At 44.2% G+C, this 27,989-nt stretch overlaps 1 protein-coding gene across 3 annotated transcripts; it reads left to right on the top strand.

The window, feature by feature from the left end:
- The first annotated feature begins 1,823 nt into the window (after positions 1–1,823).
- Positions 1,824–27,989, top strand: PUF60 (poly(U) binding splicing factor 60). 3 transcript variants are annotated; one of them, XM_027452856.3, is made up of 11 exons: positions 1,824–1,981; positions 12,435–12,530; positions 14,300–14,389; positions 15,406–15,456; positions 19,563–19,724; positions 20,134–20,226; positions 21,752–21,965; positions 22,314–22,504; positions 25,933–26,068; positions 26,552–26,787; positions 27,558–27,989. In XM_027452856.3, the coding sequence occupies exons 1-11, from the start codon at positions 1,955–1,957 to the stop codon at positions 27,855–27,857; spliced, it is 1,596 nt and encodes a 531-aa protein (XP_027308657.1). In that variant the 5' UTR covers positions 1,824–1,954; the 3' UTR covers positions 27,858–27,989. The 3 variants fall into 3 exon arrangements, with proteins under 3 accessions (XP_027308657.1, XP_027308659.1, XP_038031196.1); XM_038175268.2 differs by lacking the exon at positions 1,824–1,981 and adding an exon at positions 7,167–7,275; XM_027452858.3 differs by lacking the exon at positions 15,406–15,456.

Below are 27,989 nucleotides of genomic sequence, written 5' to 3'. Positions count from 1 at the left end.
GTGTCTTCCTGTGTTCAAAGGGAATTTCCCATTTTTCAGTTTGGGCCCATTGTCTCTTGTCCTGACACTGGGATCTCCTGAGGAGGGCATGGCTCCAGCTTCTTCAGCCTCTAATCAGGCATTTGTACACTTTGAGCCTCTGCAAGCCTCTCCAGGCTGAGCAGCCCCCACTCTCCACCTCTCCTACAACAGATGCTTCAGTCCCTTCCCCATCTTGGTGACTCTGCACCAGACTCACTCCAGTAAGTCCATCTCTGTCTTGTCACTGGGAGCCCAGCAGGGGGTTCAGCGCTCCAGATGTGGCCTCACCAGCATGGAGCAGAGGAAGGATCTTCCCTCAGCCAGCTGGCAAGGCTTTCCCTGGTGCAGCCCAGGATACCATTGGGCTTCTCTGCTGTAAGAGCACATTGCAAGAGCACATTCTAGAACACGAGTCCTTTGAGGAACGGCTGAGGGAACTGGGGTTGTTTAGCCTGGAGAAGAGGAGGCTCAGGGGAGACCTTATTGCTCTCTGCACCTACCTGAGAGGTGTGCGTCTGCCTTTTCTCACAGATAACTGCCAATAGGCCTAGAGGGAATGGCCTCAAGCTGTGGCAGGGGAGGTTCAGGTGGGAAATGAGGAGACATTTCTTCTCAGAAAGAGCAGTCAGGCACTGGGACGGGTTGCCCAGGGAGGTGGTGGAGTCACCGTCCCTGGGGGTGTTCAAGGAGAGGTTGGACGTGGTGCTTGGGGACATGGTTTAGTGGGTGACATTGGTGGTAGGGGGGTGGTTGGACCAGACGATCCTGGAGGGCTTTTCCAACCTTAATGATTGTGTGATTCTGTGATTGCTGGCTCACAGTCAGCTTGGTGTTCAGCACGATGGGCATGGCCTTCTTAGCAAAACTGGCACCAGCACAAGAATGGAAATCCTGCCCTCACATTTGCAAGTCAGACAAGAAAGGAGATGTGTCCTCAGACACAGCTGGGCAAGTCTCATCAGCCCCGTATGTTATAGATGTGAAACTGCACGTCTTTTAGTACAGTATCTAGTCTTTAAAAATTGCATAATGTAGGAATCCACTGTGTCTCAATAATTAATGTTTTCCAGTGGTTAACGTCAGTCACTTAAATTCAGATTAGAAATATGTTTCACGTTTTTATGTCCAAATTCAGACATTGTACCTTTATCTGCTAGATAAAGGAACTTTTGCAGTGCAAGATTTATCATCATAAGAGTACTTAGATATTAAGTTATCCCTCAATGGCTTTTGGTGAGCTTTCCTGCTTTTAGCTTTCTAAATCTTTTATCAGTCAGATTTCCAGAACCTGCAAACTTCTCAGAGCTTTTTCCATAACCTTCTGCCTGGTTCGTAGCACGGCCAGCAGGCCGGGTCATTCTCATGCCCCGTTAAATAACGAAGCGCAGCGCTAACAACACGCCTGTCCCTTGCTGCAGGCCTTCCTTTGGAGAACAGCCGTGACAGCACCACCTGCCCTGCTCCCGGCCTTTCCCGTGTATTTCAATCCGCACGGCAGAGCCGGGAACCACGGAAGCAGCGCGGAGCGGGGCAGGGCTGGGCTCGGATCGCGACACGGGGCCCCCACCGCCGGGGGTTCGGGACACCGAGGGCCCCCTGGGGACGGGCGGGGCTCGGCTCCCGGCGCCTCCGCGCGGTGTCCCGAGCAGCACCAGTCCCGCTGCCGGAGGCACCAAGGAGGAGCACCCCTGGTGCGCCAGGGCCTCCCCGCCGGGCCCGGGACGCGGCACGAAGCGAGGGGGGGGGCGAGGCCCGGGGCCGTGACGGGACCCGGCCCCGCCGCCAGCCCCGCCCCCCGTCACGCCGCTCCCCGGAAGTCTCGCGAGACCTCCTCCCGCCGCTTGCCTCAGAGCGCTCGCGAGAGCTCGCCGCTCCGCGCGCGCCCTGAAGCTGTCGCGAGAGCGCCGCGCTCCCTGCCGACGGGGTGGACAAGATGGCGGCCACGACCACCATCTCCCTGGTGAGTGGCGGCGCCGCGCTGCGGGGCGGGCGGCATTTGCCCGGCACCGAGCCCTCGGGGGGGCGCCGACCGTGCCGGCCTCCGCCGGGTGCGCCCGCGGCTCTCCCGGGCCGGCGGGGGCGGGCCGGGTGCGCTCGGTGCCGCCGGGCCTCCTTGCGGGCGGCCTCCCGCTCCCCGAGGCCGCCTTCCTCACGGGCTTCTCACGGGCCCGCCGCGCCGCGTGCTGGGCAGGGCGAGCGGCGCCCGGGCTGTGGCGGGGTTTGGGATGGGATCTGGGCTTTCCCCGTGCTGAGGTGCGCGCGGGCCGGTTCGTGTGATGGTTTCACGACCCTGCGTGTTTGAGCAGGTCCAGGTAGGTGGTGGGGCTTATTAGGAGACTTTGATTGGGAATTTCTCTTCTGCAGTGTTCAGCGCCGAGGTTAAAATGTGAGCTGTGGGTTACTTCCCTTGACTAAAGGGAAGTGATGTCCAGTACCTGTTGGTTATTTTTATATTTGCTGTTGTTTATTTTACCTATTCATGAAATGAGCCCAACGTTATCGACTTTCCTGAGAGTTCATTGTGTTTTCAGGTGGTTCTTTAGACTTCTGCTGAAGTGGCCACGAATGTTGTAAGACACCAGAATAGTCTCCTTTCAGAGACTGACTTGTTTTCTGTGTGAGTTAGTCATAAATCGTAGAAATTAAGTAGTTCAGTAGGGCGTTATTCAGCATTCCTCATTCTAGTCCTTTTTATTCTTAGTGAAATACAGAGTAGCATATGGAATCGTGCAAAATGAAAATAGGTAACCTCTTAGGTGTGAGGCTGCTAGGGAAGGAGACCTGTAGTACAATGATTGTGGATGCTGGGAAACTACAAAGCAGGTGGCCAGGCTCTCACGCTCCCTGCAGATATCATCTGCTGTTAAGGGGGCCAGAGGGACTACTGGTGTGAGACAGCGGGATGTTTCTTAATGGCTTGCTTTTCTACTCTCCCCTTTCAGGAACAAGCATACTGGCTTGCCAGAGTGCTGAATGCTTTTATTCATGATGGGTTCATTTTTGGTGGAATGAAGTTTATTTTGAACTTCAGAACTGTTAAACATCTTAAATAGAGCACTTGCTCTTGTCAGGCTCACACATTGAGTTAAAGCACTTCCAAGTCATTTTTTTAATAATCTGTGTGTTTTTATGTGAGTTCTGTTCTGATCTTACTGGAAATAAACTGGATCTGAACATCCAGTGTCATGTGTTAGCTCATCAGGATTTGTGCCTTGTGTGTTTTACCTTGTGCTTATAAAAAAAAAAATAAAAAAAACTGACTAATGGTCCTTAAAATGAAGAATTCAGATGTCCCAGCACTTGCTTTTTGTGTGATCACTGGTATCTTTTCTGCCATGTTCAGTGTTAGTGTCACTCTCTCCTGTATCTCCTGTCCGTGCTGGAGAGAGGACAGGCTGCTCTGTGATATGAGCAGAAAGTTGCCCTAAAGTATCTTTAGTGCTTCTGCAGGGATTGCTTTTATCAGGACGGCTGCAACGCTTTCTTGTTGTTCAGGGACAATTTAAATCCTGATGGCTATCTAGAAAACCTTGAGAATTAAGGACAAGGTAACTTCAATAAAGAGGAGCCCAGCACAGTTCTGGAGTTTGGTAAACTTAGATTTTGCTTGCAGCTAATTTTCTGAATAAAATCATAGAACTGTTAAAGCTGTTGATGACAATGAAAGATGCGTATTGATATGCATGACAGATACGTACTACTGCATTTTCTTGCCCAGCATGTTGTGACACACCCCGCTGCTCTCCTGGGTTACATCTGCCTGCTCCTGGTTCTGTTATCCGCAGCGTTACTGCAATACAGGCAGATTTCCGGCATGGCAGGCTCTCTTCCTCCTGACACCATAGCTGCAACAACTTTTATTTTCCCTTCTTGATACTGTCCGCATGCCCAGTCAGTCAGGCTGAGCAGTGTGTGCGTATGAGATGAGGGCGTGCAGCACCTAATGCCTCCTGTCCCCTTCTGGGGACCGTAGAGTGGACTATCTGTGTGTGTGCCACCTGTGGGGACAGTGGGCAATAAATGCATAGTTCTTATAAAGGTGTAATCAATATTTAATGCAATTTTGGTTTAATTTATTCAGTAATTTAGTTGGTACCTTGTTGCAGTAGAAAAGGAGTCACATGGTTATAACTGTTTAAATAATTAACGTCTTGCTGAAGAAACTTGTATTTTAACCCATTTTAGTGTCAGAAACATTTGGTGCCACTGCTTTTGGTAGCAGTACTGTGAGTGTTGTGTGTTGTAGCTTTGGTACTGGTTCTTGGTACGATTTCATTGTAAATGCTCCTTGAAAGCTCGGTGGTCTCCTCACCCACTGTGGTGGTAGTTCAGAATGATAAACAGTGCTTGCAATTTTGGTACTTACCTGATTTTTTGATTTTGAGGGTTTTTTTTGCATCACTTCTGTTTTTTCCTACGATCTTTTGGTACTCTTGATGTTCATTAAATACATAAACACCAAGAAATGGGTACTGCAATTCTGTCTCACCAGCTCCACTTACAAGGATAAAACCACAGCTACGTTATTGCTGAGTGTTCAGAAGTTTAATTAGACCTTTCTGCCATCACTCCATATACTCGTGCAATTGCTTACCTGTCATTCTTTTTTACAGTCTAAAAACCACAGCTCTGCTAGATAATTGGTCCTTTCCCGTAGGAGGCATGCATGTTCTGTGTTGGGCAGTTCAGTGACAGCATGTTTTATCAGCTGAAATTAAGTTCACTTGGGTGTTCTGTGCAGTTCCGAAGCACTGATGTTGTTATTCTGGGTTTCTCTGTTAACTGATTTGTGAAAAGTATATCTGTTTGTATTTTTGTGAGGCTAAGGCAAATTTTGTGTGAATACCTCTCGTCAAGGTGGTTAAACAGACCTGAGAACTAATTTTGGGGTGTGTTTGTGTGCAGTGACTGCCCACTCTGCCTGGCACTACGCGTTGTTGGAGCTTCTTCTGTGAGGGAGAGAGGAGCACCCAGCGGTGGGTCTTGTAGAACTTGCAGTGCAGGGGATCCCAGCGTGCATGTTGAAGCTATGTGTGAGCTCTACAGCTGCACTTAGCAGCTGAAGGACTTGGAATAGCATAGTTCAGTTGGAAGGGACCTGCAGAGATCAGCCAGTCCAACTGCTTGAGCACGTCAGGGCTAACCAGAGGTAGAGTGAGGTACCAAGGGCACTGTACAAATGCCTCTGGGACATGGACAGGCGTGGGGCATTAACTGCCTCTAGGAAGGAAGCCTGTCCTAGGGTTCAACCATCCTCCCAATAAAGATTTCTTTCCAAATGTCCAGTCTGAACCTCCCCTAGCACAGCTCTGTTCCATTTCCTCACATTTTATCATCTGTTACCAGGGAGAAGAACCAACACCTCCCTCTCCATTTCAGTTCCTCGGGAAGCTGCAGGAAGCAATGAGGTTGCCTCTTAGCATTCTTTTCTCCAGACTAGACAACCCAAGTGTCCTCACAGGACATTCATTCCAGCCCTTTTACCAGCTTTGTTGCCCTCTTCTCCGTGGTGTTAAGGACCTTAACAACATTTTTATATTATGGAACCCAGAAGTGCACACAGCTTTTGAGGTGATGCCAATGCTGAATATAGTGGGACAATCATCTCTTTTGACCAGCTGGCTGTGCTGTGTCTATTGCATCCCAAAATGTGCTTTGCCCTCTTGGCTGCTGGAGCACTCAGCTGGCTCACATCGCACCTGCTGTCACCAGCACCCCCACATCCCTTTCTGCACTGCTGCTCTCTGGCCACGCGTCTCCATGTCCGGGCCTGTGTCCGGCAGTGTTCCAACCCAGGTGCAGAACCCAGCATTTTCTGTTGTTGAACTTCTTGCTGCTGCTGAATGACAAATTGTCAGCTTCATTGAACAGTTGTTGATTTGTTGACAAGGAGGTGAGATGATGGTCAGGGAAAGCAGTGTTTCCTTTAGGAAAGGATGAGTGTATTGGCTTGTCTTACTGTCCTGTTTGTAGTCAAGAGAAATCAGATTGTGTATGTCATAATTCGTTTTAGCACTGTGTTGTAGATTGTCAGAAACTGCAGTTTGCTTCCTCTGAGAGCCAAATATTGAGATGCGTTGTGACTTCTGGGTTCCATGACAGGTACGGGACTGTGCAGAGCATTCTGTATGTGCAGGTAACATCCAGAAGGTATTTTTTTCTCAGTTCTGGTGGAGCTGAGAATAGTTCTATCAAATGCAAGGCATCAGAAAGAATCTCTCAAATGAAAAAGCATCAGAAGGGATTGTTTTTTGGGGGGAGTATGTAGTTCATTTTTATGCATGTATTTTTAAGACTTTTCATGTTTTCCAAAGTTTTACTTCAGTAGAATTTGGTGCTCAGGGAGAACTGAATATGCTACTGGCGGCATTAGTGACATTTAATTGCCTTTTTCATCTAAAGGAAAGAGATGTTGTTTACGCATGTTTATGTAAGCACTTTGGTCATGAGATGCTATAAAGGTGACATTTTGAAAGGTTTAAATATGTGCCTGTTCTGTGTGTAGCGCATCTGGTAGCATTGACAAAAAACTTGTACGTGCCCTGTGCTCTCCCTGTCGGTAGCACATTTGTTGCACACGCTTACAGTAATGGAAACTAGCACTGCTGCTGCTTCCATCTGAGCGAAGTGGTCTAAAAGTGGTGAAAAGTAGGAGTTACTAAAGTAGTTTGGGAATAGCAGAAAGTCACAGTGCAGAGAAAGACTTGGGAAGTTACGGAACTTAGAGCTGAATCTACAAGTTTAAATAGTAATTAGGGGCAAAATCCTTAAATGTTTTATGTACATGACGGAGGACTTTTTATTCGCCCACCAGGCTTATTTTTCAGAAAAATACTGCCTTTGCCAAGGCACTCAGCTGATGCTTCTTCCAACTTCACTGCTGGCATGGGGTGTTGCAGTACGAAAACGTTCAGGTGAATGCAGGTTCCCAAGCACTGGTGCAAGTAATAGAGCAAGGAGTAAACTGATTATACTGGCCAGGTATTTCTAGGTGAAGCTTCTGTTTGTTAATGACTCCTAAAATATCATCAGTCCTTTTTCCACTTCTGTCTTATTTAATCTTTTGTGTTGTTTGCTTGTTATGGTTCCTAAAATAAACAAGATTCTGTATTTTTCTTTTTCTCTTGTGTGTGTTTATACTTCAGAGAAATTCTCAGCCATGTAATAAATTTCCAACGAATGTGCCTGAACTCTTGGAGTTCAAACCACCTTAAAGGGCCAAGCAACGCTCAGAAGCAATGTTCATAGCACCAGGTATACAGTTTCTATTTATTTCTATTTTAAAGGAAGCTCGCATTCTTCTGCTTCTGTTGTCAACTCATGCGTTTTTCTTGTTCCCTCCTGTTTCCATGTGTTTAAATAAGGTAGTTTTCAAGGTGGCCGGTGTTAGTATAAAGCACCAACAGTTACTCTTATGTTGCTGCCTAGCAGATTCAAATTAATTGTGCCAAGCCTTTTCTCGTTAGTGGTATTACCCTACTGTGCCTGGAAAGAGAGAAGTGATAGTCTCAATTTACTGTGACTGGCGATAGAGATTGGGATCATTTTATATCATCTGTCGCTTTTCAAATACTCTGGAGTAACAGAGAGGTTAGTAATCTTCCTTGAAGAAACTCTGTGTTAAAAGGTATGTGGTGGTAAGCTTTCATTACAGCTGTACCATTGATCGGGGTAGGCACGTGTATCTGTGTATCTTTTGGTCTCCTTTCAGAGGGATATTTGATGGCAAAGAGCTGGGAACCAACCAGTTAGGTAGTGTCTGGGTCTAGCTTCTTGAATACTCTCTTGACTTCTAGATCAATTTGTCGTCCTTAGTTTTGATTATTCCCTCTGTGCTGGGAGTTGGATGTTATCAACCAGTATTCAGAAGCTATGCCTTTTAGTGAGCTCAAATGTTAAAATTACATTAAATGTAGATATATAATAGTCTCTCCTTTATGAATCATACTAAAATGTGGTCACTGGAATAGCTTTTTCTGTTGTGAATTGTTAAACTCAATATGCCTTCCACTGTTTTGCTTGTCCGTATCTTATTACTCCTACATTGCAATCACTCAGTTTTTAAGAGCTGAGGGGAAACAGAAATAGCAGTAGAAAAGGTGCCTTCCCTAAGGAAACTCAGGAAGTTCCAGGAGGTGACTGTACGGTAACATACAGACAATGTAAAGAAATGGGAAAGGGCCCCTAGAGAGGTGTGTAGACTTTTTTTTTTTTTAGCCTGTTAGTTAAGAAACAGGATGACTTTTAATTTTTTTTTTCAGTGTTCCACAATCAGAGTTAATCTCTGAGATGATACAGCCTTCCTGCATCAAACAGGTCACCATTACCTTATTGCTTTGCTGATTATTTTCAATTTGACTGTGTTGTCCGTAGGTTCATGCCTGGTGCGCTGTGACAATAAGTACAGAGTTGGAATCCACACAAAGGTCTCCCTGTTTTCTTCAAGGTTTCCTTGTTGGTTTGTTTGTTCTTTTTCCCCAGCTTTGGGACTACAACTGGACTATGCAATACTATCTTTCGATCAGTATTGTGTACTTGAGTTTCCCAGTTTGCAAGCATAAAATGGTTCCAAGCATCTCTGTTTTGATTCATGTATCAGGTTGCGCTTTGATTCTCTTCAGGACCTTGTGGGTTATTTAAAGCAGCTCTGAAGTTCAATCTATAGGAACCAGTGAAGTAACTGCAACCCTAGAACACTGCATTCAGATGCTTGTGGAACAGATTTTTACATTGGGAGGGTTTATTTGGCTTCTGCTTCAGTGTTCATGGTTCCTTTAAAATGCTCTCAAACTCCTCATGGTAAACTTGAGACTGACACAAACAGAAGTTTGAACTGATCCTATAAAATAGAGATTAAGAATGATCTAGGCTGTATATCTCTGAACATCATCAAACTCATCCTGTGGTTTTGTTTGCTTTTAAGGGAGGTGAGGTCCTACTCCTTGCCCTTAATAAAGAACACAGAAAGCATTGTAGCCTGGTAGGAGGCAGATGGGTTGTTGATGGACTTGAGACAAACGGGCTAATCTTGGAGAAACTGCAGTGAGTAAAGGATGTACTTAAATTTTTGCTTTCTGCTATTAGCTTAGGTTTTCCCCATGATAACTTATATACTGATACCATTTCACAGGCACAAGTCCGTTCAGCCTAACATGTATCTGCTACTGAACAGATAAGGGTATTTATCCATTCTAGTATGTTAAGTGGTTGGCTGCGAACACTGAGTTGGGAGAGTGTCATCATTTAAATGGATGATACAGACAGAACGCAGGTGAACAACAAAGGCAGGTTCAGACTCTGGAATGGGTGCCTGCAGCAGGGGGACCATTGTGCTGTAGTCACGCTCTTGGTTCTTCCTCTGTTGCAGTGATCCTGTAGAAAAGCAGTTCCCCTATGGGCAGTGTTCACTTGAAGCAGTGATGGACCAGTTCTGTACAAGAAATGGGCAAGATTCTGTTGGGAAAACGAACACAGTTCATCTCGTAAGAAGAAATCTCTAGTCCAATAGGATGCTTCAGTTGCTGTCATTTTAGAGTAGAATAAAATAGTTCCTGTTGGAAGGGACCGACAAAGATCACGTCCATCTCAGACTACTTCAGGGCCAACCTAAAGTTAAAACACATCATTAAGAACTTCATCTAAATGCCTTTCAAGCATGGTCAGGAATGGTGTATCAACTACCTCTAAGAAGCCTGTTCCAGTGACTTAACTGCCCTCTTGGCCAAGTAGTTTTTCCTGATACTTATTCTGAACCTCCCCTGGCTGTGAGCCATTAAGGTAAATGAATTGCCAGAGGACTTCAAGATAAAGAATGGCTAGGTAATGTGATGGCAAATGTGGCATTTAGTAAGTTAGAACATAAAAAGCAGTGTGTGTATTAGGGAAAGCAAACTGACTGTATGTGCTGTGGCAGGTTGTAAGGTAGCCTTTTCCTGCATGCACTAATTAGGGTTTCCTTTCTTAAAAGGAATGTGACCTCATTTTGTACCTGGAGAGGAAAGTAAGTTTAGTTAATGAGCTGACTAAGCAGCATTTAGCATCAGGCATCCCCCACATCAGCTGTGGGAAAGGATTAGTGGCAGCCCTGCCTCAGGGGAGGAGTAGGTGCGGTCCCTCTAACATCTGGGAGGAGTGTTGGACGAGGGTGGTGGTGTAGAAGGTAATAAATACCATGGTCATGACTCCAGTGCATGAGCAACAGGAGCAAATGGGCCAAAAAATACAGCTGGGGATCACAGTCCTCATGGCAGGTACGTGGTGGTTGTGATATTTAAAGGTTGTCACATCTAAGCTTCTGTTCTTACAGGGGGAGCTTGCAGTTACTGTAGACAAAGCAGGCAGCTTAGGAGGCCTTGAATTTTTTTGGGGGAGGAGGAGGGCTTATTTAACTCCTTTTTAGTGGGAGGACTAAAAAGATTATTACCAGATTGAGTCTGTGCCTCTACAATGTCTTCTGAGAATGCATAAGATGTTTATTCTCTCACCTCTTCTGCTGTTTACTTCTTGAGCTTGACATTGTTTTGTTTCTAAATTTCAATGAAAATAACAAATTATTTCCCTATATTGAGAATACTGTGAATGTGCTTGAGCTTCACTTATATTCAGGTGGTATCTATCACTTATGGAAGGAATCTACCTGCTCAAAATATCTTACAGCTATTTTGTAGTTTTCTTCCCTGGCAAAAGCTGAACATTCTGCTTTTATCAGTAAATAAAACAAATCAGAAAATGTAAGTGAAAAACAGGACCGTCAATGCAGTTGTGTTTCTGGAGGAAACGGCTAACTGGCCTGTGCTGTACTGTTACCGTGGCAGACACAGTGAGGGAACTGTGCTGGTGTTGTCTTGAGCAGTCAGGTGTACAGCACAAGGCCCTCCTCACTGAGGTGTGTGCTCAGCCCTGAAGCACTCTGCTATCACGAAGCTTAGCTGACAGTTCTGTCGTCTCATGCTGAGAGTTGTAGCAGCAGCTTGTCTGTTCAGGAACGTGTGTTCCCCTTTGCCTCGTGGTAGGGTAAAGAAGATGCAATGAAACGTGCAGTTTGTGTGCAGACGTGATGCAGGAGCTTCTGCTTCCGAAAGACTGCGTTTTTCCTCCCTGAGGCATTGGCTGTATACTAGAACAGCTTTTTGTTGTTCTCTGTTTTGGTGTTATATTTGTAGGCTCTTGATGTTCCAGTGAATTGTGTGGTGTTTTTTTTTTTTCCTGGAGAAGATCAGTGGTCTTTAAAAAGCATTTGTGCCTGCAGGAAAACTCACTAGTGAGTGCTGTGAGCCAATGTTCTGTTTTGAATGGATGGGAACCAAATGAGCAGGAATACTTGCTGTTCTTCTGCTAAGATGCCAACTACTTTGGTACTATTTTTTTCCCCATGTGACAGCTTTGTTGCCGTGTCAGGAAAGCTGTTCTTGTTTTGCTGTCTGAATGGGTCTGATCCTTTTTAATTTTTTTGGTTTGTTCTTGTTAGAGAGTGTTTAGTGTTTTTGTTTGTTTTCTTTTTAACTGGAGAACTGAGATATATCTTAACAGGCTTTTATTGATAACCTCACCTTTACGTTGACTATCAGTTATGTGACTGTGTTTGGGCCGCTAAAGAATAATTCCTTAAGGATACAAGTTGGTAGATGCTTACCAGAAAGACACAAGCTGTTGAATCACTTCAACCAAACCCAGTTTGATGTATATACTTCAGAGAAACTTAGTGTTACTTAATGTGGTAGGAATAATTGAGCAGTTATTTCACAGGAAGGAACTTCAGTGTAAAGCACAAGCATGAGGCAAAGAAGTCAGTAGAGTACCTAAGACCCAAAGAAGGCTGAGGTTTGTTAGTTGCGTGTACATCTATGAAATCACACAAAAAATTAGCCCAGTGGCCCAGAAGCTTCTTTCTAGGTCTGCTCTAATGTTGGGTTTGGATATCTGCATGTGCAGGTAATATGCATCATACCGGGTATGGGAATGTTTTTTGTGACTCAGTACCTAGAACAGTGTGTGAAATTTGAAAACTTTAAGAGAAAATTTAAAAAGAGAACTTGAGAAATCAGGGGTTACAAACTGGTATGGGAAGAGATGGAACGAGAATATACAGTTACATCTGATAGAATTTAACTACTGAGATGTAGGATGGAGATGATATAAGCGAAGGCTTATATTTATTGCATTTTTCTTCACTGAACATTTGTTAAGGGAACTCTAGGTTAAGTATCCAACCTGTTCATCAGTTTGTACAGTTGGTGGAATAGCTCTCCCATGGGAAGTGGCTATAATATTAAAGAACAATTTTTCACGAGTTAATAATAGTTGGCTAAAAAGTCTTCCTAAGACTGTGACAAGTGTGTTGAGTTTCTGGGAATGAAGAAATGGGTCAGATTTGTGAGAATGGCTTTTCCATGAGTGTGTTTCTATTTCCTTAGGGTACAGAGTCCATTAAGATGGAAAATGGACAAAGCACAGCAGCTAAGCTGGGGCTTCCTCCCCTCACACCAGAACAGCAGGAAGCTCTCCAGAAAGTGAGTATACTTGACATGAACTGACATCTTAGCATTCTTTTTTGGTTGATTGGTTATTTTTTTTCTTTTTTTTTTTTTTGAAACTTACATTTTTTCCTGATGTTATTAAAAAAAAATAAATAAATCACCTGTCAAGATTACATATGGGATAATGACTGTGTTCTGTGTGGATTCGCATCTTCAAAATTGTGCCCAAGAACTGTGTCTTGGTTTGGAGTTTATAGATGCTTTTTGGGGAGCACAATATGGAATTCCCTTTTGTGGTAGGGGGAGTACTTTTCCTTTAAAAACAAACAAAAAACAAAACAAACAAAAAAAATTATAAGTAATCATAACAACTTAAGAACATATTGTAATTCTGAGACAATATGCAACTGCCATAAAGTTACCGTGAAGAGTAGACTGTACACCACAAGAAAAAGGTTTCTGATGCGCTCCAGCTGATATTTTATTCTGTCCACACACCACATTACAAAGTCTGTTTTTCCCTTATGCACCTTTCCATGTAAAGAGACCCAGTAGCATGTGGCAAGTATTTTCAACCCCACTTGAGTCAATGTGTCTCAATCTAGATAAAATTTCAGACCAGCTCTGATTTTTGGTTGTTGGTCCTGTTTTGTACAGCCAGTGGGGAGGTTACCGCTGACTTCTGGCCCACTTTGCTGGTGAGAGTGGTGCCTGGCTTGCTGAGGAGAGCAGAACTGGGAAAAGAGGGGGAAGGAAACAAAACCAGGGAATGTGGGAACTGTGGGATAGGTGTCTTATGTATTCAGTTGAGGCAAGTATAGCATTGTTCTGGGTAGGCTTCATGTGAATGTTCCCGTAATGCTGAAGCTGCTTGTGTGTGTGTTTGGCTCACAGTGTGAAACGGCCTCGTTTCCTCTGGCTTCTCCATAGCTGACAGATGTAAATCCCCTTGTCCGTTTCCAGGTTTCTGAAGCACACGTCTCAAAGCCACGGTTTAGAGCCTACTGTTCCCTGGCACCTCCCAAACACGTACAGCCATGGAAAGCAGGTGCCTGAGGGGTTGGCTGAATGTGTTTGTACCCTCTGCTGGGAACAGGCACGTGTGGGTATTAGGTTTCCCTTGACAAAGAGCCTCATGTTAACTCCACTGGGTGTAAAGCTCAGGCTTTGTCAAATTTGTAGAAGACTGAACAAAAAAAGACAACTCAGCCTTGTGTCCTCAGCCTAGGAATTGGAGAAAGAGAGTCGGAGCATTTTAGTGAGCAAGAGCAGTGGGTCCTCCAAATTTGAATAGTCCAAATACAATAAAGAAAGGGAGGGGTAGTGCACAGTAAAGAGACTGGGCATGGGGATTAGGAGCCCCCTTCCCTTTTGTAGAACCTCTTTGTCCAGATGTTCTCTGAGTGGAAAGGACTTGAAGGAGGCTATCTGTCCTGCCCTCATCCCAGCAGGTAAGGTGCTCTGGTGGGATCTAAGGGGCAGAGGGAGGAAGAGGGGAAATGCTGAGTGTGTAGTGCATGCTGCTTTCCTAACGTTGTGCCTGCTGCAGATTGAGTCCATCCAATCCTCTGCTCGAGCGTTATGCTGTATTTCAGGGCTCGCAACTCCAAGATGCAGACCAAGGCATTAGTAAGCTGTTTGCCGCCAGCTAATGTTCAGTGCCTTAGAGCTTAGGGCTGGAGCATCAGAAAGCACCATTGGCAGCCAGTTGTGTGGTTCTGGGGAGCTATGGTGTGAAGTCAAACATCATTCCCTGTTCCGAGGTATCAGGCTGTGACTACAAAGTCTGTATTTCTTCCTAGGCAAAGAAGTATGCGATGGAGCAGAGTATCAAGAGTGTGCTGGTGAAGCAAACCATCGCCCACCAGCAACAGCAACTCACCAACCTGCAGGTGAGAGACCTTCTGAGATGCTCTTTCTGTCTTACTCTCCCCAACAAGGTGGAGTTCTTTTTGCACTTAGAACCAGAGCACAGCCCTGAGGCCTGCCCGGAGCCAGGTGAAAGCACTTCTGTTTCCACAGTGAAATTAAAGTATACAGTCTTGAGCCCTCTAAAGAAATGCCCTTTACTCACCTGTACAAATTGCCCCCAGTGTTTTTTCTCCTGCTGGGGAGAAATTTTCTTACCTGTTGGCTGCCTAAATGTTTCTTGAATCACCAGAAGCCAAAGAATTTGCTGTAGGTTTCACCTTCAAATTACATTTAAGGTGGTGCCTACAGTTACTGTATATCCTTGCCCCATCTCTTCTGCTTGACGGGATGGTGCCCCTCTCCCTCATGTTACCAACAGTGCGGACCCATTTCCGTCCCCTTCACCCAGGTGCCCTGCCAGCCTCACTGAGAAGTTCAGTTGGCTGCTCTTATTAACGCTGGAAGGCCTATGTACTGGGAGAACCCTTAATAGCCATTTAAATCTCCCTTCCTTTGGAGATTTCTTGAACAAATATCACTGCCTCCTATACAAAGTTAGGAATCCCAAAATAACAGCTTTGGGGTCTTGGATGTTTTTAATGAAGTGTCACTGTGGATGTGCTTGCCACGTTAAGCAGCTCTGGCCTTTCAGGGCTGTGCATGTTTCTGAGTGGCTGATCTAGTTGAGGGGCTCCTTTTTAAATGCTGGGGGTGAATCAACGACAGTGGTTGCAGAGGTTACTATTGCCTTGAGTCCCCCCTGGGAGAAGACCCTGCTTCCTGAGGCAGTGGCAGCAGCACAACTCCACCCTGACCTGGTGGGACTGGAATCTGCAGGGTCCCAGCGCTGGACAGTCCTTGGGACCAGGCAGTGAGGGGCAAGGAAGGAGAGGCCTCTCTCGCAGGTTCCCTGTGCCGCCGCTCTGCTTGAGTTTTTACAAACAGCCGTAGTATGCTCAGCTCCAACAGACTGAACTCTGTCTTTACTGTCTTTCAGATGGCAGCAGTGACAATGGGCTTTGGAGATCCTCTCTCACCTTTACAATCGGTCAATAGACATATTCACTTCTTCTTGGGCACTTTGTCTTAGTCAGGGCCTAGAGTGGGGAAGTATGTAGTGGTAATACAATGCTCTTAATTCAACCCAGCACAACCCTCCCACATACCCACCTGTTATGGACAAGCACAACAAGCAGAGGCAAAGTGTAAACTCCCCAGAGGAACATCCTGGGCTGGGTGCAGTCTGCTGTGACACTGGCAGTCGGGGTCCTGGAGTCAGTTGGCAAAGAAAGCTTTAGATTTCGAACAGTACTGAACACACCTGTGAAATTGTGGGAGCTGCATTTCTAGGGATGCTACAGTTCTGAGGTCCTGACCTAAAACTAACTGCCAAGGTAACTCACAAATGGGCAATTTCTTATGAAGCGAACTCACGGCACCAGAGGCTTGGCAGCTATGGTGCTGGGGAAGATGGGGGCACTACAGGCTTGCAGAACATATTGTAGCCCAGGTTGTAAGATTGCTCTTACTGTGCATGTTTCCAGACTAGGTGAATATGTCATGTTTCAAGTAAAGTTTAAAAACAAACAAACAAGAAAAGGCAGGATGGAAGTAACAGAACTGCAGAACTATTCAGAGAACCCGTGTGGTCCTTTAGTGATGGAGTTTCTAATCAGCTATCACAAAGAGCTTAATTATATGATCCACGATTCTATGATTACCTGGGATTATCAATTCCCTCCTTTTTCCAGAGATGTTGAACAATGGCCACTGCAGAAAGTGTCCTATAACCTCCACTCTGCATGCAAAGGTTCATTTACAAGTATTTTCTCATCTTGCTGAAATGCAATGTTGAGTTGGTAAAATGCAACTGGAGGCCTGTCCTCCAAAATGAAAGCTGCACTAAATCTAAAAACACCTGTTTTCCCTCCTATAACACTGTCACGGTAGGTAGCATGTCAGCAGGGGGGCCAAAATAAAATTTATGGGAATATGTAAGTTTGGATTGGAATAGAAACCTCTATCTCAATGTCAATTTTTGCACAGGTGGTTTCTGAACCCTTGTGCCCAAGAAACTTCTACCAGTTAATGTAGATGCATACTTAATAGTATTAACAGCACCAATTTTGCTTTAAAAAAAACCCACACAGCTCGTATTCACAGCTGGGCAATAGATGAAAAGCACATACTGATAATGCAACGGGAAATGTTTAATTTCTCATTAGCCTCAGGGGCATAGTTAATATTGTGAATCCTTTCCCTAAGACTGTAGACAATTGGAGGCTACTGCTGATGGGACAGAATGTAGGAGTCTTCTGAACCATTCAGCTGTGCTACAGTTGAGTATAGTTTTGGTACTCATTTCTCAGCAAATACTTTATCCCAAAGCCCATCAGGAATGTAGGAAATGCAAACAGGCCTGTATACAACACGCTTTCCTGTTGACAAGAATCATCGATTGCTACATAAAGGAAGTGCAGTCTGAACTTCCTACTGCAGTATCTTAGTGCCTGTGATTAAAGCTTCCTGTCTGCCTAATCCGCTGAGAATTACAGCTCAAGATTCCCATGTCAGTTCAGCAACATGAGCACAATTTCCTGGCGTTGTTATATTAAAATTGGAGCTAGTGGTGATGTTTTTGCATTGCCTCTTTCATTTAAAGCACCGTTCCAATACGATGTTTTGGCTTGTCCTTAAAATAACCTTCATAAATACTTATCAGCAATATTTCATATGTACAAATATTAGCTGTTGCCTTTCCAATGAAGACTGCAGATACTTTAAGCTCCATTTTGTACACTGAGTAAAAGGGCCAGTGGCCAGCAAAAATGATTTAATATAGCTAGTGAAAGCAATAAAATTCCTATTCATGAGTTCCTGACACTTAGTCCTGTGCTTAGTTCGCAGGTGTATATTACATCACTTCCCCTAAATTGACGCTGATTCCTGTTAGTGATCCATATATGCCTGTAGTCATTGTGGTCTCCCTAAATTCTGCCTTTGTAGCTCCAGATTTCTAATATGTTCCAGATGTAACATAAGTCTTCTTAGCTCTGCCCCACCTATTTCATTAGAATCTATGCAGCAGTGTAAGATGTGGATATCCTCCCGTAACAGTTGCTGCCATGGGAGGGGACAAATGCCATTTTTCTTGCCACTGTTGCATTGATAACTGAAAAGAAGGAAATGTCCTGTTTGCATATATAGGCTTCAGAAGGTGGGAATTACCTCTGCCTGGTGCAAGGCTGCAGTGTCTTGTCCAAGAGCACTCCTAGTAAAACACTAAATCTTTGTCACAGTCTGTGTCACCACGGGTGAGGCACTTCACTCAGACACTTGGGTTAGAATGGTGATGGCTCTGAACCTGTAAATGGACGCACTACACAGATTGAGGGGCTACTGATCACTGGCTTTCATGCACCAGAGCTGTGAAGGTGTTGGAGAACCTGGGAGACAACATGTCAGCTGTCCTGCGTGTACACGTGCCATAGTCCTCCCAGTCACAGCATTGCAGAGATATTGAAAAGCAACTTGTTTTTAACTGTGTGAAATATTAAACCCAGTCAAGAGGCGAGTTTAATACACTTCAGGAGCAGCAGTATGGGGTGAGAACCATTCCTGTTTATAGTATCCCTGTTGTATGGAATAATAGGAGTTGAACCTTTACAGTTCGTTTCCTCCTATGGTCAATGTCACTTAATGTGTTACGAGGGAGAAGGATTTCTTCAGGTACTGTTCATGTCCACGATCCTTTGACTATCACAGATGAATTGCAGTCCCTTCTGTTTTGCCATGTAACATCCCCAGACACGTCAGAGCTCATTGTGCTCATGCTTGTTGCAGCACTCCGAAGGTGGGTCTCTTGTAAAGGCCTCGATTACAGACCCCCTTGAGCAGTGGTGGTGGGGAAGGCGCAGTTTCCAGCATTCCCTACTTTCATGCCAAGCACTGTAATGCTGGGAAGGGAGAAAGGCATCAAGCTTAATGCTGCATTTGCCTGCTCTGCAACAGTCCGTAGCCCTTACTGCCGTATGTTTGTTCCATCTGTTCCATGCAGAACAGGAACGAAGCCCTGTGCGCATCTCCAACGCGCTCTAATTCAGTCTTGCTGATCGTAGGGAGCTAGCTGCCTGTACAGAGCCTTCATTTCTGCCTTGGTCCCAAGACGTGCTGATAGGATATGCTGGCCAAACCTGTGATTTTAGTAGGCAGCATCTTCCAAAATGATGTTTATTAGTAGTAGCAATTTTGGAATTGTAATATGGGTGAAAAATAATTGAAGGATACTGCTTTTTTGGATACCTGCTTTAAGAAATTTCTGGATTTGTCTTGCAAACAGGTTTTCAGGCATACTTAGGAGAAAATAGCACAGAGACCTTCTCTGCACCGAAACTGATAAGGGCGGAGTCTTTGGGGGCTGCACCACTATCTGAGCCAGTAACAACAGGCAGTGATAAGTACTAGCACCACACACTTAACTAAGAAGTTTCATTTAACCATGTGATTTTTATTTTTTATTTTCATGTTTGCTTTGCTTTTGAAATGTGTGGTGGAAGTGGTGCCTAGTACTGGATCCTGTACTGCCTGGGGTGGGTGGAGGGGAGGAGGTGGTGTGTGATGCTTGAGGGGGTGGGGAGGAGGTACCCAATTCCAGATCCTTTGCTGCCTGGGAGGATGGGGTGGGGGAGGGAGTGAGTAGGTGGTGCCCGATACTGGATCTCTTGCTGCCCCTTGTGGGAGGGTATGGGAGGGATTGCTGATAGTGCCTAGAATTGAGACCTTTGCTGCCTGGAGGGGGAAGCTGTCCTAGAATGAAGTTATTTCCTCCTCCTGCAAGTGTTGCTGGAGATGCGATCATGCTGGGGAGGGTTAGACCTTACCAATGGGGTTGGAGTTAAGGCTCCTGAAGTGGCAGACCCCATCAAAGATTTGACTGCCCCAGGAGTGAGCTGTACTGCTTATCCGCTCCAGCAGTCTGTGCATTGAGCAGGAAAATACTTCTTTATTACTACGTGTACCAGGCTGTGCTGCAGCCCAGTGAGGAGCTACCTGCTGTTGGGTCATAGCTCCTGGGAGGGAAGGAGGAAGGGAAGGAGGTCCTGACATCCATAACCACCCCCTGATCTAACCAGCCAGTTCTTCTTTCCAATACAGATGGCAGCTCAGAGGCAGCGCGCCTTGGCCATCATGTGTCGTGTTTATGTGGGCTCCATATACTATGAACTTGGAGAAGATACCATTCGCCAGGCCTTTGCCCCATTTGGACCCATAAAAAGCATTGATATGTCCTGGGACTCGGTTACGATGAAACATAAGGTTGGTTAACAGGCCTTAAGTGATGTTTTTATTCTCTCCGAGGCTTTTGTGAATATATCCAGGAGAAGAAGGAATGTTTGTCATAGAGAGAAGGCTGCTTTAGCATTTGATTTTAAGAAATTGTTTGTATCTGCTCGCTCTGCTTATTTTTGCAGTATTCTGTAGTGGGAACCATATGTGCATGGGTATGGTGTGCACAAAAGATGCTAAACAGCTAGCAGTGCTATATGCAGTAGCCTTTCTCTGCTAGGCCTCTAGGTATGAGAGATTCTGAAAACAGTAGCCTTGAAGGAAAAGACTTCTCAGACCACAATAGTCAGAATCTAGCATGTGGGAATTCTTGGCTGCATTAGCAGGCACTGGTGTTGACAAGATGTACAATTCAACAGGAGTATTCCTTCTGTCCTAGGGTTTTGCTTTTGTGGAATATGAGGTGCCTGAAGCTGCTCAGCTGGCCTTGGAGCAGATGAATTCTGTCATGTTGGGAGGAAGAAATATAAAGGTGAGTAACAGGCATGCCCTGAAAATTCCTAGTTCTCTTTACTTGAATAAAGATTTTGATGCCTAGAATTGCTTCCCTTAGCACTGTAGCATGGAAGATAACCTGAAGCCTGTTCCCTGATAAATCTTCATTTCTAACCCGCTAAGTATATAGAGTCTGTTGGCCCCTCACTCTCTGAGGAGAACCACCCAGCATGCTAATAAAGTCAAGAAACTTGTTCTTATCAGCTGGCAGTTCCCCCTCACACACACATAGTATGGAAATTACTTAAGCACAAAACAAAGATGATTCATGATACTTTGTGTTCTTCATATGCTGTGCCTGTGGATGGTAGATAAGTAGCATCAGGCGCTTTTTTTGCCTGTCAGTAGCATGAGGAATTTTAAGTATCTTGCCATACAAAAAGGAGGCGTTCAGCACAAGCTGAAAAGAACAAAGGTTTGTAGCTATGTGTAAGTAGGAGATGATCTCTGAAAGGTGGAATTTTGGAGATTGAAATCTGGGGAGGAAGCTGGCATTTCCTGCAAAGTGTTTTATGTCCTCATTTCTCTCTGATGCATTTCTGCAGTGTTAGGGGTTTAGGAGCTGTCCTGGTTTCAGTTAGCACAGAATTAATTTTCTTCCTAGTAGCTGGTGGAATGCTGTGTTTTGGCTTAGGATGAGAAGAGTGCTGATAACACCCCGATGCTTTAATTGTTGCAGAGCAGTGCTTATACTAAGCCAAGGACATCTCAGCCTTTTGCTCTGTCCTGCCAACGGGCAGGCTGGGGGTGCAGTAAGAGCTGGGAGGGGACAGACCCAGGACAGGTGACCCAAACTAGCCAAAGGGGTATTCCATACCATCTGACGTCATGCTAAACAATATATAGGGGTGGCTAGCCGGGGGGAGGGGACCGGACTGCTCGGGGTTAGGCTGGGCATCGGTCAGCGGGTGGTGAGCAATTGCATTGTGCATCACTTGTTTGTACATACTATTACTTTCGTATTATCACCATTGTATCATTATTATTATTTTTGTTATTATTATTTTTGTTATTATTATTTTCCTGTCTTATTAAACTGTCTTTATCTCAACTCACGGGCTTCACTCTCCATTTCTCTCCCCCATCCCAGAGAGGGAGGGGGGAGGGTGAGCGAACGGCTGCGTGGTGTTTAGCTGCCGGCCGGGTTAAACCACGACAGGAGCCTTCAAAAGAAGGTTATAGAAACGTGTTTTGCTTTCAGCATTGTTTTTGCTTCTTGGAAGTTGGTCTTTGGCAGGTTAGGGAAGATAAACCTTTACCTAGGAGGAAAGGGGAAGGAGGGTGACCGAGTCAGTCCAGGCTCCCAGTACTTCTAGAATCATAAAGCAGGTTGTGTCCCAGAGCTGAGAGTCAGCTGTTGCCCTTTGTTAATTTTGACCTTATGAGGGGTTATGTGGTTTGCACGGGAAGTCAAGTGGTTTAGTGCTTACCTACTGTATGTCTTGGCAAGTCATGCTGCTGCTCTTCAGACTGTTTAATGGACTGTTTCCTGTTCTCTGCAGGTGGGGAGACCTAGTAATATAGGTCAGGCACAGCCAATTATAGACCAGCTAGCAGAAGAGGCACGGGCTTTCAACCGCATCTATGTGGCCTCTGTTCATCAGGACCTTTCAGATGATGACATCAAGAGTGTGTTTGAGGCCTTTGGAAAGATCAAATCCTGCACGCTAGCCAGAGATCCCACGACGGGAAAACACAAAGGCTATGGTTTCATTGGTAAAATGTCTATCTGATACTTGTTCTGGGATAAGGAAGGTAGTTGGGATCATCCTCATCGTTTTTTACTCTAGTGGAAGAGTTACTTCAAACAATGCGATAGAGATAAATTTGTATTTAGAAGTCTGATTAGTAGCCAGATACTTTTACTCACCATTTATGGGGGTTGAGAGATTATGCTATGCTTGCTGTTCTCAACAGTGCTTATGTGATCAGAGGAGTGAGATGAGCAAGCTAAGCACTGAGAGGTTGCTTTTTTAAACAAATATAAATCATAATTGTGCAGTAAGAGAGTTGAATTTAGGAGTAAAAAGGGTCACTTGCAAATATTCTTCCTTCTCATTATAGAATATGAGAAAGCACAGTCTTCTCAAGATGCAGTTTCCTCTATGAACCTCTTTGACCTTGGGGGTCAGTATCTCCGAGTTGGTAAAGCTGTGACTCCTCCAATGCCGCTCCTGACACCGGCTACACCAGGGGGATTACCTCCAGCAGCAGCTGTTGCTGCGGCGGCTGCGACAGCAAAGATTACAGCACAGGTAAGACATAAGTTGCTGTGACTGAAAGAAGTGGATGTTTATTGTCACCCTGCTAAAAACAAGCATGCAAACTGTTCCAACCAGTTGTATTCTCTAGTTTGAGTGAAGGCTTCAAGCCTAGATTGTACTCTTTCCCCGACTTCACATGTAGAAGCTTACCCAGGACACACTTGTGCGAATCTGATACACCAGCATTTGGAATGGAGTCTGGCCCGCCTGAGCAGAACTTTTATTTTTTAAATGACGGAATAAATTGGAGAGGATTCCTTGTTGGTAGGCATACAAACAATTATGGATGTGGTTATGACAGAGGCTAAAAGAATGCCTTAAAATATGATGTGAGTAGTCAGACAGCAGTGGGGGCAATAATAGTTGCATGAGCAACACTGCTGTTGAAAAGACTCTGCCTGTATAGTAAGGTGAAAGTTGGTCCATCATGGCTTTAAGCTGTCCAGAAAGCAGGAAATACAGTGGGTTCAGCAGAATTGGATGTCGATGCAGGAGTCTAGCAGTTCTCAAACTTAGTTTGCTCAAAATAATAGAAGCTCCTGGCTATAACCTATAAGTGTTGTTGGAGGAAAATTGCCTTTCAAAGTAACCTGCGTACCTGTGCCTGGGGGACAGGATCTCTTCCTGCATCCCTGCTGCCCAAGAAGAAAACAAGTTCTAGCACTGTTCAGTTCTTGGATGCTCTGGAGCCAGAAGAAAAAAAAAAATAAATAAACCTGCTGAGGTGCCCAGCTTATACCTGGTACTAATATTTCTTTGAATCACAAGGTACAGGTAAAAATAGGGGGAGGAGGAAGCTGCTATTCGTGTGAAACTCCAAAGTGGTTTGCATGTCCCAAGTAGTAAGTTCACTACAATCTGGAAACATCTGCATTTGACTAAGGAGGCAGGCTGAGGTATGGCTACGTTTTGGATCAAAATCACCTTAAGGAAGAACTATTAACTCTTCTGTTTAGTAGAGATCTCTTACAGATCTGTATAAATTTTATCATTTCTTTCTGTAAAATGGGGCAGGATTTGCTACTGTGAGGAAAACTTTAGGAAAATCTTAAATTCTGTATATAGAATAATGGTTTTGAAGGACCTCAGAGATATTCGGCAGTCTTGTTCCCTTTAGTTAGACATTGTAGAGACTTAGATTACCTGTCTGATTTGCCATGATGGTAGTTTTAGATAACTAGAGAAAAGAGTAATAATTAAAAGGTTAAAAATTTTGTTTGTTTGTTTTTGGTTTTGTTTTTTAAAAAAAAAAAGGCATCTGTAGGTTATGCCCCCAGTACAGTTCCTGTATGGAACAGCTTACTGTTAGTAAGAACATGGGCCAATGTAGTCTGTAAGGGCTTTAGTTTCATATATTTTTTGTGATTCAGAGAAGTTAATCAGTAAACTCAGTGGGATTGAAGAAATCATGGGCATGAGAGGGAAACTTTCAAGTATGAGATGCAACTTCAAATCTGAAACACAACTGCAGTTTGGAATTCACGTGCAAGTCAGAGAAGGAGGAAGCGTTTCCACACTTAAACTTTTTTACACAGTAAAAAAAAGTCAGTCTTGCAACAGAAAATAAGAAACTAAAGTTATTAGAGAGAGTTTCTTTGGCTATTTAAGAAAAAAGTGACGCAGCTAACTACCAGAGTAGTCAACATTATGGTAGTCTTACTGCAGCACTGAATGCTTACGTAAGTATTCTTCCCCTTCGTTAGAAGCATAAGGCAAACTGGCTAATGCTACACGTGGTATTACTGCAACCTTGGTGGGTTTGTATCCATCAAGAGTTTATCACGTGTGGTTCTACATTTAAGTTTCGTGGTTTTTTTGTAATTAGTCTGTCAAGTCAAGCTATTGTTGTATGACTGAAGAATAGCAAATATGATACTTGGGTTTAAGGTAGGATACAAAACTGATATCTGTGGACTTTCTTCTGAAACCAGTGGTAGGGAAAGACTGAATACAAGCTTTAAAGGAAGAACACAGCTACGTGATGCATTTAGATGTTTTAGGAAAACATCAAATGAACATAACTAACTTTGTTAAGACTACTGTTGCACTTAATTGGCAAAAATATTTACTACATATTCTATGAACAATTCAGAAGTTAGTAGAGACCCATATGCGTATAAGACCAAGGCTACTATAATTAACGTCAAGGAGTATAACCAGGTGAGAAGACATGCTAGTGCTGTGCTAGAAGTTGCTTACACTTCACTTTCTTGGTGAAGTTACTTATAAATTGTCCTTGATTTATCTCTATACACAAAAATACTAGCGATCATGTTGTAGGCGTTAGGAAAAGAGTACTAATGAAATTAGTTGGTAACACGGAGATGAAAAGCATTGTTAATGTAGAGGAGAATTGAGTATCAGAGAAGACTGGAGTAAGAAACATGTACAGCATTTACCAGCTGAGTACGAAATGTGACATTTAAGGATCAAAACCCCAGAATTTTTGCTCTGATATGTCAGGGCTTATATGATCCCAATGAAAACAGAAAGAGAAGGATCAGAATAACTACATTATGAGATCAATAGCCTGGAAAACAAAACGAAAGGGATCCTAGGATATATTACGTGTGTTATTTTTGATAGCTTTATGGAAATGTTTTCGTCTAGTTAAGCGATATGGTTGAATTCTGCTCATCTAGAGTGAGATGAGAATGATGTTCCTTTATACCTGCTATAATCGAAATAAACATAGTTATTCAGGGAAATGGAAAACCTGATATGCAGGAAAAACTAGAGAAAGTGACTTGGTGTAACTGTAGGAAAAAAAGCTGCAAAGTGTATCCAATTTTTGCTCATGTACGGTCCATATGGAGACATGCAGGCAATGGGAGAAGAGGTTCAGACAGTATGGACAACAGAACAGAGTTAAAAATGCTTTAATTATCAAGGCTGAAAGTTTGAAGAAGAGCTTCATCAAAGGCAGTGGGTTGATATGCTTAAGTGGATCACATCCCTTAGCATTAGTGAAAAGCTTTATTTGTGTAGTACTGTTAAGCAGTGCCTTTTTCTCAATTGCTTTAAACAGTTGGTTGAGGAGCTCTTAAGGTCTTCTAGAGCATCAGCAGGTGGAAGCAAGCAGAGATTCCTCCTGTCCTGGAATTGTGTGTATTTTGCAGATCCTGTACTGAATTCCTTGATGTTTTTCATTCAGTAACCTGCCTAGCAGCTTGAGAGGATATGTGAAATTTGAGCACTTTTCTTCCAATTCTTGTCATCTCATAGCTTCCACATTTCTGTGGGTGGCATAGATTTTTGCTTGTTTGTTTTTTTATAGTAGCCTTGGGGAGCTGTCATCCTCAGAATCTATATACCTAGTATTTTCTTAAGTGTGACAAGGGCTGAGCCTCAGTTGAACATACCCATAACACGACTTCTTGATGCAGAATTAGTGCTTTTTTTTTTTTTTTTTCTTGTAGGAAGCAGTGGCAGGAGCTGCAGTTCTCGGCACTTTGGCTACCCCTGGGCTAGTATCTCCAGCACTGACTCTTGCCCAGCCATTAGGGGCATTGCCACAGGCTGTAATGGCAGCGCAGGCACCAGGAGTCATTACAGGTATGTTTACTCCTCATTTTGTCAGTTGTGTAACTGTTACAGTGCACGGTTCTTTACAGCTTGGGTCATGATTAAGGAGAATTTGAAGCTGAAATCCTCTTCCCTCCCTGACTTTGTCAGGAGCTGTTACTGTACAGCATAGCAGGAGTTTTTGATATATAATAGATACAATAGGTACATGAGATTCACAGCAGTGTGTGCATAGTACCCTGAGTGAAACTCTGGATGTGGATAGGTGTTATCCCATGCAAAGACCTGTACTCTGTCTCACTTCTGGGCATATGATGAATATGATGAATATATTGAGTGTATATATCCCATATTGTTAACCAAGTTGCTGTGTATGCCTCCCTGCTCATTGTTTGTGTAGAGCCAAAAAAACCCTATAGTTTCTTTGATCTTCTTTATTACTGATTGGTGTGTATTCGAATGTTGCAGAACACCAGTTCTTTTCTTTATGCTACAGAGTTTGTACTCTTACAGGTGTAACCCCTGCCCGACCTCCGATTCCCGTCACTATCCCCCAAGTGGGAGTTGTGAATCCTATCCTGGCCAGTCCCCCAGCATTGGGTCTGATGGAGGTCAAAAAGGAAAAGGAAGAGGAGGAGGTATTCCAGGAGTCAGAGAGGCCAGAGATGCTAAGTGAACAGGAACACATGAGCATATCTGGCAGCAGTGCCCGTCATATGGTGATGCAGAAATTGCTTCGTAAACAAGAGGTGAGTGTAATGTGGCTACCCTGAGCTGGTTCCAGTTATCAGCAAATGGGATAACTAGTTTTAGGTCTATCTTAATGTGGTGTAGCTCTGCAGCTTTATACTTGGTAAACTGACTCTGAAATGCCATGACCACTAAACTGTGATGTTGGGTAGAGTCATCAGTGGGAAGAAAGGGTGTGGTAGAGCTGGGCCTCTAACATGCAAAAACATACAGAGGCTGCACAGAGAGGTTGTGTAGTCTATCCTTGGAGATATTCAAAAGCTACGTAGGCATGGTCCTGGGCAACCTGCTCAAGGTTGCCTTGCTTGAGAACTAGGTTTGGATCAGGTGATCCTGATCATCTATCTTAAATCATCTGTTATTCTGTGATAAAGAGAAGTGCTTTGTTATAAAAAGGTTTAGTGGGGGATATGTACAGAAGGTGTGTTGCAGGCACTCTGAAAAGCTCGTGTTGTTACTCTGTGGTTGATGCTTTAACTAAAGTACCTGGTCAGCCATTAAATGTCAGGGGGCTGAAAAAAAGTTAAACTTCCTACTGTATTCAGACATAAGGAAAAATCTAAAAACAAACAAACAAACAAAAAAACTCTTGAAGGTAACAAAGTAAAAAATTACTGGATAGCAACAGCACAAGAAAAGTGAGGTAGTTTGAGTCACCTGCACTACAAAGATGTGTCTAAGAAGAGCTTGCTAGGTTGGTTGGTTGTTTGCATTTAACTTTAGTGTCTCAATTCTATTAATGCACTTGTATTGTTCCTTCTCTCTGCAGTCCACTGTGATGGTGCTTCGCAACATGGTGGATCCAAAGGACATTGATGATGACCTAGAGGGAGAAGTGACAGAAGAGTGTGGCAAATTTGGGGCTGTAAACAGGGTCATCATCTACCAGGAGAAGCAGGGAGAAGAGGAGGATGCTGAGATCATTGTCAAGATCTTTGTGGAGTTCTCCATGGCCTCAGAGACACACAAAGCCATTCAGGCTTTGAATGGGCGCTGGTTTGCAGGAAGAAAGGTGGTGGCAGAGGTGTATGACCAGGAGAGATTTGATAACAGTGACCTGTCAGCATGAACTCTACTTGGAGGACTTCACCCCTACCCCTTCTGCCTGTCTGTTTTTTTAGCCATGTGTAAAGAATGCTCCAGGGTGAGCGCAGATCTCTGTGATGTACTTGTAGTTTGGATAAAAGCGCAAAGAAAGCTA

The sequence above is a fragment of the Anas platyrhynchos genome, chromosome 2 (assembly GCF_047663525.1).
Source record: "Anas platyrhynchos isolate ZD024472 breed Pekin duck chromosome 2, IASCAAS_PekinDuck_T2T, whole genome shotgun sequence".
NCBI classification, from domain to species: Eukaryota; Metazoa; Chordata; class Aves; order Anseriformes; family Anatidae; genus Anas; species Anas platyrhynchos.
Note: the sequence above shows the minus strand (reverse complement) of the source record. Positions and strands in the feature narration are given on the sequence as shown.